Raw genomic sequence first — 12,821 nt, forward strand, 5'->3', positions numbered from 1 at the left:
AATAAAACTAGAAAAAACAAAAATTCTTTCTCTAATGTACTCTGAACAGCACCAATAAAAAAATATATTTGTGGGTGGACGGGTGGCTCAGTTGGTTAGAGTGCAAGCTCTGGACAACGGGGCTGCCGGTTCAATTCCCACATGGACCAGTGAGCTGCGCTCTCTGCAACTAGAATGAAGTCAATGAGCTGCCGCTAAGCTCCCGGCTGAACAGATGGCTGAGTTGGTTGGAGCAAGGGCTTTCAACTACAAGGTTGCCAGTTCCGCTCCTCAACTCCCGTAAGGGATGGTGGGCTGTGCCCCCTGCAACTAATAACGGCAACTGGACCTGGAGCTGAGCTGTGCCCTCCACAACTAAGATTGAAAGGACAACAACCTGACTTGGAAAAGTCCTGGAAGTACACACTGTTCCCCAATAAAGTCCTGTTCCCCTTTCCCAATAAAATCTTTTTTTAAAAAAATCTATTTGTGAATCTAGGGTATATAGAAAAGTAATGATACAAAGATGGTAGTTAAAAAACACGTACTTTTGCTTCTAAAAGCAGAGATTTCTAATATGTTAAGAAAACAGAATGACAACATGATCTAGCCCTGTGCCCACATAAACACCAATTTTATTCCAAATAATCACATAATTTTAAGAATTTTTCTAAAGCACTTTTACAAAAAGTAACCCATGTCATTGATTCTAGAAATTCCATCTTGCACATTAGTACTACCTTAGTTGAACTGTAACACTCCAAAAACTCCAGAGCTTCTATAGATTTCAATTTTAAAGTGAAAAATAAATCCTATTTTATTTTTCATGATAAATGATGCTACTGAAAACTTTACTTGGTAACTGTTTAGTTACTTTGATGATTTTTGCAGTCTTACAAATAAGCAACACATATATAATATACATGAAATAGTAATAAGGCAGGCTAATGGCTTGCATTGGAGGCCACAGAGTTGCATTTTGTTAAACCCAAATTGAACAGAGTTGAATTGAGGTTAATGCAGAGAAAGGCATGTTCTGGATGTGTCGTCCTTTGTATTTCTTGAAGCATCAGATGAATTGTAAAAAGTTCAAAGAGCTTCTTATTACTCCTATAAGAGAATGAGTACATTAATTTAATTACACACACAGGGAGTTGATCTGTGATGACACACTGAAAGATCACTTATGTGTAAAGTGGGAAAATGGCATGTGTTTTTAGTGAAGAAAATAAACTGTTTATTTTTATAAACAGTTTAAAAAATAAACTGTTTTACAATCCTGAAAACTGCACCCTATTCACTATTACAATACGTCAGAATTGCTTTTCCTCATAGCTATAGAGTCAAATACTCGATCATCTTATTTTAGTTAAGCTGGGCTTTTTAAAGTAGCAGAATATTGGTTTACCTTTTGCCTTAGCTCCAAAATACCTTTTTAACCATCCTCCTTCTAACAACCAGTCAGTAATTTCATTATCAATTAGTTAGAATTATATCTTATTACATATTTCTTATTTCCTTGTCTACATATACTTACATCTTGAGAGAAATTCAAATAACTGTATGTAACCGCCCATTTGATACAAAAGGATTTACATCTTTGTGTTTTTAAAGATTTACTTTGAGATTCCTTGAGCATCAACTATTCCTAAGCCTCTTGTGCAAGCTTTGCTCTAGTTCTTTATCTAAATCTGAAATTAACATAAGCTATCAAACACATCACAGACAATTAAAACACTTTGGCCCACGGATATACTTGCACTTTGGGACTATTTTTTAAAAATACCATGCATTGAGACTTAAGCAAGAATTAAACCTAAGTAATGTAATTGCAGCTTCATGGCACCACAACTAAACTACAATAGGCCTTACTGAGAATTTACTGATTACAAATCAAGACAAACATGGTACATGCAGTCTGCAAGAAAGGGAAGACAATGAGTTGGTAAGCTAACTGATACCAGATGAAAACTAATAATTTGGTGAGCTGATTATGAAGTTACAATTTAACAATTAATAATTTACTGTGGTGTGGTACGGTGTACTAGGCACCACATAGAACATATGGACCCACTATCACATATCTATAAATAATTTGAAGATGCATTATATTTACTATTCAAGTATCATGAGGCCTGGTACAATATCTAAGTTCACTACCATGGAAATCGTGGGTGAGGGGAAGGGAGGGTGCAGAGGAGCTGAACCAAAATCATAATTTTACTGTTATAAAAATGAGATAAAAGGTGTTCAGATTTGCCTCAAAAGAAACACTACTATGCTATACCAAGACTCAAGAAAAACATAGCTTAAAACCTGTCCTTTATTTATAATTTTAAAAATGGTTATACCAATGTTTGAATGAGGGAAAGAAGAGGAAATTAAAAAAAAAAAAAAGCCTTCGATTCTTACAACAAAATCCAAATTAGTGGCCATAGCAAGCCCATAATAGTTTCCTAAAATAAACCCAGTTACTAACATTATTTTAAATCTTTTCTGCCTGTTTTATTCTCATTCCCTAAATTAACTTCATTACATCAATAAGAATCTGCAAAATATACTTTTACTATCTTTTTTATTTTCACCTGTGGCATTACAGAATACCAGTGTGCAATAATTTGTTCTGATGCTATCACTTGGTTGCTAAAATTTGCTCTTAAGTTTTATATACTCTGTTTGTGGTACTTAAAGTTCATTTAGCAGAAATGAACTACAGAAACAAATCATTCTAAGATTAAAACTCTAATTCTACTCTACCATTAAGTATGTGATCTTATATAAGCATTAATATTTATGAATCTTAATGTTCCACAGGTTTATTGGAAATTTGCTTTAATAATCAAAGTTGAACTAGTAGAGGATATAGAAAGGTCTAAGTGATCACAATAAGATATCTTTCAATAAAAAAAATGTTAGAAATAAGAAATTCTTACTTGATTTTAGAAAGTTTCTGTAGAATAATACTGAGCTTTTCTAGTATTTGAAGATCAAGCTTAGGGGTTCGAAGCAGCACAGAGCAAGTACGAAAAAATAAAGTGTTGCTACAGGCTTCCAGGAAAGGCTGCAAGGATTCTGCAAAATAAATCACCAGTGCTTTATGTTAGGGAGTAGCTAAAAAAGAAATTAAAAATAAAATAAAACCAGAATTATGTGGGGTATTTGTAATTATTGATTTGATTTTCATTCTTTTTATATCATCATTTCATCATTTGAAATATCATCGTTTGAAAAATTAAAATACACTGGCTCTTGTTGAACAATGCATACATACCAAAGATAAGATTATTTTCCCTAATATCAAACTTCTATTAGGCAGCATTTATCAGAAATCCCGTATTTGACAGAAAGGGGAAATGTCATTTCTTCAGTAAGTTTGTAACAGCAGGCTGAGTAAATAATTAGTAATAAGAAATTTTGTTGGGGCAGTAAAATTTTTGTTTTTTTTAAGGAGGGCAACCTTGGTGTTATTAGCACCACGTTCTGACCAACTGAGCTAACTGGCCACTCCCAGTAAAATTTTTTTAAAACCCTAAATTAAAGAATTTCATTTGACTGTTAATGACAATTTACATACTCACTGGATAGGAAATAACTTTTTAAGCATAAAAGCAAAAAGGAAAAAAGATTCATAAAAGAATGAAAAATTTTACAAAATAAAAATTTTAAATATCTATGTAAAAGAAATTTTGTAAATTAAAAGGCAAAAGCTCTGAAAAACAAAATAAAGCAAAACAAAAGGGAAATAACAAACTTGAAGGAGAGTCCCTTTGTAATTTATTTGCCAAAACATTGATATGAGTACTATAAAAGAACTCTTATAAATGAATAAAAAGAGATGGACCTAATATTTTTAGTAATGAGCAAATGGCACAAACAATAGAATACAGTAAAAATATTCAACCTTAGTAGGAATAAAATAACTGGATTTGGCAAATTGTATCAAAAGCCTTAAGAGTGTATATAGCCTTTGATTCAGCGATTCTGCCTCTAAGAATGTGTATGATAGAGACGTATGCAAAGGTTTATAAATAAGGACCACAGTAAAGTTTGTAATAGTGAAAACTAAAAGCTCTGTTAAGGCTATTAAGAGTTGAACAAAATAATGTATAAAAAAAAATTTTTTTAAGGTATAAATCACTATTATCGCTAATTAGGGAATCTTGAACAGAAACAAAAATTATACAAAAATATTAAATCATGGCCTTTAAAATAGTTAAATTCCTCTATAAAACTCAGAAGCTCCCACAATGAATATACAGGACTTTATTTTAAACACAGATAAAGTTAATAGCTATGAAAGACAAAAATATGATAGCTTTGCATTCCTCATTCTTTTTGAATCAATAAACACAGTTTGAAAGACTACACCACAGTATCTTGATAGAGTACTGAGTAAAATAAAGTACAGCAGGTCCTCAACACAGTTTCATTCAAAGTCATTTCATTATAAAGTTAATGAGATAGCAAAGGAACTTAACTCTTGTTTATATCAATAAGCCTGTGGTAAAATTGGTTTCATTATACATTGTTTAACTAAAAGTCAGAACCTATTGACGATGATGTTAAGTGAGAACTTACTGTATTAAGTAATGAAATCAACAAAATCCAAAAAAAGTTCTGATAAAAGAAAATAAAAGGTGGTACATTCTATTATAGCAATGGAGCACCAGAGACAATGATTGTGTGTCCTTTGCATGTAACCATGTAAAAAGTAGGAGAAAAAACAGTAGTTTCCCCACAGTAGTCTAACCCAAGTAAGGTCTAGACTTAGTTCAGCAAATCATATGTATGTGACAGTGTGTGTGTATGTGTGTGTGTATGTGTGTGTGTCTCAATCTCAGTTACAGAGAATCTTCTTAAAGTACGAAAATGTAATTATATAAATGTCTAACCACTATGTTGTACACCTGAACTAATATAATATTGAATGTCAACTGTAATTAAAAAAAATACTTTTAATTAAAAATTAAAAGAATGAAAACTTAGGTTACAACTATTACATATCCTACAAATAGCATTAAAATACAATGATTGAAATTTCAAGCACCTTCATTAGACAATTGTACACAGTTTTCTTATTTCAGATCCTGAGACACAGTTCAAGTCAACTCTGAACAAGACAGTTAACTATTATATGGCTAACAGAATTTAAACCAAAGTGTAAAGAACAATCATAAATCATGACAAGAAGGATCACTGAGGGTTCTTAACATACCTACAATCTACAATGTCGGTATTTTCCATTTAAAAATCTAAAAACTAAACAAGACAGTTATGATAGTTGTCTGTTTATTGTCAAAGTGTGAAAGACAGTGTATCTTCCTTTATTGGACTACACTTTATATGTAAATCAGGTCTTGGCATGAATAAAACACACATTTAAGGGTTATAACAAAAATCCACAAGTCAATATTGCCAAATAAAAGTGAACTTCTTTTATGACCTCTGTAATGGAAAAAAGCCAAGGCCATCCAAAGACTTTGGTATATCAGCATATTTAAAAGGTGAAGCTTATAAAATTCTTTTAGACATAAAAGAGGTTCACTGGCTTGATTTCCAATCTCTCTTTTAAACCTGTGAGATACACATGAAATAGAGGAGAAGGGAAATTTTGGGATTCTTATATGCATTAGGTTAGGTTTAACTATAAACATTGTAGTTTTAGCATTTTTCCAATACTATGATATTCAAATCAATAATATTTTTTAAAATTTAGAAGAATTTTAATTTGAATAAACGTGGCTACTACGAGAGAGGGGGAAAAATTGAAGACCTAATAGGCCAGGCAATTTCTCCTCTAAAATTAATGTAACTATGGAAAAATTGCCTAGCATGTCTTCACTGATTCTACATTAAAATGGAGAGATAAAAAGGCTTAAAAGAATTTCTCTCCATGAAAAGCTAGTCTTATGAGTCAAAAATTGTAAAACAAACAAAAAAAAAAAACAGCAAAAAAAAAAACCCCAACCAACCAAGCAAACTACAACCAGAGAGAAACAGAAAGAGTCACGAGTCAATGTTATGAACCTTAAAAACTGGTGGCAAATGGCCTAGGATACAAAACACGAAAGTCTAGGGTGGAGAAGAGAAGTGTGGCCAGCGTCCTAGCACACCTTAACAATGCTTCTTCTATGAGATACACTGGAGAAATTAACAAAATCTTGGGAATTCTCATGACTATCCCAACCAACCTGAAGAGGGCAAACTAACCATGTTACCTTTTCACTCTTTTGATGGGAAACAGACAAAGAGGTTGCCAGGAAGTAATTTGAAAATAATATTCCAGATCACACAATGCACTGGAGAGCCAGTCTGAAGCCAAAAGAATTTCTCCATGGAAATAAATACTCATACCCTCCACATTCCGAATTAGGTGAAGTGAACCCAAACAAGAAATTTTAGCTAAATCTCAGAAATGAGAATACAGCCCTGAGAGTCTAACAAAGCATGTCATCACTATACCCACTGGCTACAGAGAGAAAAAACAAACAAACGAGGTCTGATGATTAAGTTTGTGAACTCATCCTAGAAAAAGTGATACATACCTCATTGCTGAGTATCACTGCAGTCACCTTAGAAGTATTCCCCTTGGGAAACTATGCACTGACACCAGCACCTAGTCCTTAAAAGGAATTTTGGAACTCTTTTTCTGGAATGGCCATCAGAGCTGTCATCGGATTATCCTTGATGTCCTGAATGTCATCAGAATGTCTTCCTTTTAATATTTCCTTTATCTTCGGGTAAAGAAAGAAGTCATTGGGGGCAAGATCAGGTGAACAGGGAGGGTGTTCCAATGCAGTTATTTGTTTCCTGGCTAAAAATCCCTCCCAGACAGTGCCATGTGAGCTGGTGCATTGTCATGATGCAAGAACCATGAATTGTTGGCGAAAAGTTCAGGTTGTTTTCGTCTAACTTTTTCACACAGTCTTTTCAGCACTTCCAAATAGTGAACTTGGTTAACTGTTTGTCCAGTTGGTACAAATTCATAATGAATAGTCCCTCTGATATCAAAAAAGGTTAGCAACATCCTTTTGACTCTAGATTTGGACTGACGGAACTTTTTTGGTAATGGAGAAGTGGCTGACTTCCACTGAGCACTTTTACGCTTTGTTTCAGGCTTATGTTGGTTCACCCATGTTTCATCAACAGTAATAACATGGCCCAAAACAGCATCTTGCCTTTCCAAAAGGTCTTGGCAAACTTTGACTCTCCTTTGCTTTGTTCATCAGTGAGCCCCTTTGGGACAATTTTGCACACAAGATTTGCCAAGATTTCTTATGCCAAGATTTACAGTTAAGATTTGCCTGTTTCTCTATGGATATTTATTTAGTCCGCTATACTTCTCAGTCAGCTGATGATTCTGACACATAATTTGACGAATTTTGGCAATGTTTTCGTCAGTTCTGCACGTTACTGGCCACCCTGACCTCTCTTCACAGTGACGTGCTCTCTCCCCTCAGGAAAATTTTTAACCCATTTGTATACTGCTGTTTTCTTCATGGCGTTATCTCCATAAACTTGGACTGACATGTCCCTGATTTCACTTCCACTCTTGCTAAGTTTAACAAGAAATTTAATGTTTGTTTGCTGCTCTAATTCAAGCTCAGACAGTCTCGCGAAGGCACACAAACACACACAACAATAATGAACACCACTCAGCAAGACACCACCACACGTCGACACAAACACAGCTGTGAGAAACTGATATACCAAGGTTATGACACCTTACTGAGCTGTTTGTACAGTGCTGCCAATGTAAGCGCACAGTTGTAAGGTCACGAACTTAATTATCAGATTGCATATGATTGCAACCATACAAAAAATATATGAGGTCGGACAATTAAGTTCGTGAACTTGTTGCAACAATGTTGCTAACCTTTTTTGATATCAGAGAGATCATTCGCTATGAATTTGTTCAGTTAATCTAGTCTCAGATATCAGAGAGATCATTCACTATGAATTTGTACCAATTGGACAAACGTTAACCTAGTTCACTATTTGGAACTGCTGTAAAGACTGTGTGAAATTTCGCCAACAATTCATGGCTCTTGCATCACGACAATGCACCAGCTCACACGGCACTGTCTGTGAGGGAGTTTTTAGCCAGTAATGAAATAACTGTATTGGAACACCCTCCCTACTCACCTGATCTGGCCCCCAATGACTTCTTTCTTTAGCCAAAGATAAAGGAAATATTGAAAGGAAGATATTTTGATGACATTCAAGACATCAAGGGTAATATGACGACAGCTCTGATGGCCATTCCAGAAAGAGTTCCAAAATTGCTCTGAAGGGTGGACTAGGCACTGGCATCGGTGCATAGCTTCCCAGGGGGAGTACTTCAAAGATGACCATAGTAATACTCAGCAATGAGCTATGTAGCACTTTTTCTAGGATGAGTTCGAGAACTTAATCATCAGACCTCGTATTTTAGGCAATAAGACGGTGGTGGAATTAAGAGAAGTGTTAACTTCTCCTAAACTTTAAAAAATACTACGTATTCTGTATTCTTCGGTTAGTAAAAATAAATCTTCCCACTATGTTTCCTTATAGAGAACATTCTTTTTTTAAAAAAAAAAAAACACATTTAAATAATACTTTTTTGTTCCCAGTTTCAACGTGGCTTCTTCTGTAGATTCTAAGTTGTAGGACTTCTGTCCAGCTACACTTCAGGCGATGCTCAATGATGGTTGTTCTGTAGTTTAGTTGTTAACTATGATGTGGTCAAGAAAGGAGGCCAGCACAGAGTTTACCTACTCTGCCATCTTGACCGAAAATCTAGACAACATTCATTCATGTGAAAACTTTTAAATAAAAAAACAGGTTGTATGTATGTAGGATCTGTGACTAGAAATATGGGTGTGTGTATACTAGGTTGGCGCTTTGTTGGAAATATATTTATTGTTTCAATGAAATTATCCTTGCTTTAATCTCCCTAATACTAAAAACATAATAGAATGACAGAGTAAATTAAAAATAGCAAGAAGGCAAGAAATGTTGCCCAAATCAAGAATTAACTGCCAACTAAAGATCAACAGCTGCACCAAACTAAGAAATATGGATATATATGTTCACAAATAAGTTCTAGATCTATAGAAAAAGTTTAATGCATGTAGCATAGTCTCAAGTATTTGATGATTTTTTGCAATCTTTAACTTTACTCAATTTTTTTACCCATATTCAGAGATAATTTAAACAGAACTCAAGTATATTTCTTTGCAAAATCTCCTAACATTTTCTTATATTTTAATATTGACAAATAAACATAGACTGAGGCAACTGTATATACACTAATGATAGGGTAGGTAGACAGAAATGAGCAGGAGGAGAGGCCCAGCCCCCGTTAGGAAGCCCCCTGCTGCAGCTCCTTCTTAGGTCAAGACCCCTTACAGCTGCCATCACGTAGGGCACCAGCACCTTACTAGCCCAGCAGGAATCCAGGTTCACCTATGCCCCTAAATCAAGGGGATGTATTATTAGAAGCTAGCGAGAGGGAAACTATTCTGCTTGTCAGAATATACACCCTGCTTCTCAGGGCCACTGTAAGGAGCGCAGACAGCCTTGGGAGCGAGAAGGCAGTACAAGGCATGCGAGCTGGGAGAATGCGTGGTACTGGAGACAGAGGGGGAGACAATTCCACCCATAGAAATAAAAACTCTCACACAATGTAAGGTGAGGCTGCTTTCCTCTCTTGGGTCAGCCTGCTCCGTGACTCGGAGTGTACTTGCCGTTCTGTGCCTGCACAAACTCTGTCTCTTAACTGAATTCTTTCCTTCAAGAAGACAAAGAGCTGAGGTACAACGTCATTCCCAGTAACACTAGGACCTAACCAGGTTTAAAAAAGAGAAGAAAAACCTGACATCATGAAAACTATTCATAGAAAAAAGACAGAAAGTAATATTCACAGGAAGTAAATGTACATATCTTTGAATGCTAAGAATTTTTTCCCCCGGGGTTTGTAGTATTCCAAATTTCTATTATTTTTATAACAAAAATAAACTTTACTTAAAAAAATAAGGTTTGCAAAATGAACTCAAATACGTTACTGCCTTCCAAGAGTTAAACAATAACATGTTACCTTAGACAAAGCAGATTCTAGGCCACAAAAGAGAATAAAATAATACAAATACAAACTTAAATCCCTCTATTTAAACTAAGTCTGAAAAGAAAAGGACAGGATTCTTTGAAACAAAGTAAGACTCAAGTTCTCACACAGATAAATCCAGACAGGTGAGTAACAGCTTTCAACCACTGACAGGAAAAAGAAACCACAAAGTAATTTTCTGAAAGCAACACTACTAAGTCCTTATACAATATACACTCACGCCCCAAACAGATATAAGCAGAAGCCCTCACTCTAAAAACAAATATTGTGTTCATAATAGGTATGTTACCAATATGCAGATCTTAACTACACTTAAAAAATGCATTTTAGCAGCTTTCCAAAAAAAATTCTTATGCAGCTAATAACATTTCTCATATCCGTAAAAGATGAATCTAGAGGAAGAGCAGAAGGGAAGAAGAAGAAAAAGGTCTTGCAGAAGGACTCACTATATAACATAGCTTAATATGAAGTCTCCATAGAGATGGAGTGTCCTATTGCTTCTCAAACCAAGGACCAATCTTTTAAAATTTCCAATCCAGCATACTTTTACAAAATACTGTTAAAACAGTTAAACAAGGAGGCTGGTAGTCTGGGGTAGCTCTAATGCCTTTGGTAGCTAGCGTATCCTACCTACCTCAACAAACCAAAACCTAAGCCAGAATCAATGCACTTGAATCTTAGAAAACAAAAATCAAAAAACAACTAATCATAGTCAACTAGATTTTCTTCAATCTGAAAAAATAAAACTCTAGAACAACTATCATAACAGCCAAATAATTAAATTTTCCAAAATAAGGCAAATATTTACGTTACAGCCAATTAACTTCTTTGCTTTGTTTTGCTATAAAAACCTCTGTCCTAGGCACCACCTGCGGAGCACCCCTAACCATTTTCAGTTTTGGTGCTGCCCCATTCAAATTGTTTGCTCAAATAAACTTTTCAAAATTTAATGTGTCTCAGTTTATCTTTCACAAGGCCATGAAAAAACATTAGAAAATGAAATACAACAAATATACAAAATGTAAGTCCAAATGTTTTATATTATTGGATTTAATAGACATGAAATGACTGTTAAATTACTACACAGGTTTCTAAACACTGTTTCTGCACTCATCTCTGATTTAACCCGCCCTAGGCACCCTGGATAATCCCGGGTTTCAGATCACTGACATCTCCTCCCAACTCCTTGCTCTGAAACCCCAAATGGGCTTCAGAGGAAGCCCCAAGGCTCAGCAGAGCACTGTAAACACAAACCTTGAAACCTGGCACCTCACACATGGCTGGCCACTAATGTACACTAGAAGAGTGACATAAGACATCTGCAAATCAATTCTATCAAGACTTCTTTTCCAACTTTTTCCTATGAATTTATAAAAAAATGGCATGTGAAAATTGGCATATATATGGTGAAATGAGGTTCCCATCTCAAATCTAGAAAAAAACAAAACATGAAACCAATAGCCAGAAAAGTATTTGCTACATTTTAATCTTATCCTTCATTTATCCCTTTAACAAATTTTGTTGGCTAATACCAGGAATGGATTTCTATTAAAAATGGAAACTATATCAAGAAAATAAATTAAACATCATGAAAGATCCACCCATTTCGGATCTTCCAAAAGTTTCCCATCACTGAAAGCAATATGGCTTTCTAGCAATCAACATTAAAAATACCTTTAATTAATTTAAGAAACGATAACCTTGGATTTGAGCATAACTTAAAGATAAACAAATGTGAGTGGCCTGAGTATCTGCTGACTACCTGATGACTATCTAATCTAATTTATTCTCCAAATGTTACAGTGCCACAAAGTCATTGCACCCAAGTAGTTCCATTATTTCATAAAATTTTAGTTTTCCTTTCACTATAAGATTTCGTCTCTGTCAGACATACTCCGACAGATTTGTTTCTGATGAATAGACATTTGCCTCTAGTAGGATTTTTGTTTTCCTCATTAAAAATAAAATCCTGTGACACTAGTTGGAAATCTATCCACTTAAACAGTCATCTTGGGTCTCTGTCTCCATTTACTAATTTTTCACTTTTTGCTCTACACCTTAAGTTAGTGCATTAAGATACAAAACCCCAAGACTACTTATTTAGGTAGCTAGTTCCCCAACTTTAAGTCCAATAACTTAACAATTACAAATGGCTAAAAATATTAACAAAATGTGTCAGTGAAAATTTGACATTTTAGGGCAGGAGACAAAAAAAACAAACCTGGAAAACCTAATCATGGTGCTATGTGGCAGAACGCACTTTACATCTAGAATCAGAGACCTGCTTTCAAGTCTGAGTTCTATCTCTGTATAGCTGTAAAATCCATGGACAAATTACCTAATTTTTCTAGGCCTCAGTTTTTCTACCAGGCCTCCCTCCTTCAGAGGGATGTTGTAAAGGAAAAACGAGACTGTATATAAAAGCGAATTGAACATGTGACACCATATACCGAATGCACCTAGTTAGAAGTATATGCACTCAGTCATTAGGGATTCACCAGCAAGTAGCACCAAGTACACAGATTGCGTACTACCACACTGCACATGGCTTTCCATTTTCAGTTTTCACCTTCTAGAAGGCATAAACATTTTACTTTTAGAAGTGCTGTAGAGGGAAGAGGAATAGGGAAGAGGAAAAAATACAAGTGAAAAAGAATCACTGAAGCAAAATAGCTGCTTGTTACAAGTCACGGGGGTTACTTGAGATTCAAAGAGCAAAGCCAACCAAAGCCAATGA

General features: G+C 34.9%; 1 protein-coding gene across 6 annotated transcripts in view; it reads right to left on the reverse strand.

Moving 5' to 3' along the window:
• Positions 1-594: 594 nt before the first annotated feature.
• Positions 595-12,821, reverse strand: part of CCDC138 (coiled-coil domain containing 138) — a 68,023-nt gene continuing 55,796 nt past the window's right edge. For 4 of the 6 annotated variants that reach the window (XM_074332315.1, XM_019715019.2, XM_019715018.2 and 1 more), the window contains 2 exons: positions 2,913-3,051; positions 595-1,089 (listed from right to left, as the gene is read on the reverse strand). In XM_074332315.1, coding sequence (XP_074188416.1) covers positions 924-1,089; positions 2,913-3,051 — 305 coding nt within the window. In that variant the 3' untranslated portion in view covers positions 595-923. Of the gene's footprint in view, positions 1,090-2,912; positions 3,052-9,622; positions 9,805-12,821 lie in introns of those variants that run through there. The other 2 variants (XM_074332318.1, XM_074332316.1) reach the window with 2 other exon arrangements.

The sequence above is a fragment of the Rhinolophus sinicus genome, linkage group LG05 (genome assembly GCF_036562045.2).
Source record: "Rhinolophus sinicus isolate RSC01 linkage group LG05, ASM3656204v1, whole genome shotgun sequence".
Lineage (NCBI taxonomy): Eukaryota > Metazoa > Chordata > Mammalia > Chiroptera > Rhinolophidae > Rhinolophus > Rhinolophus sinicus.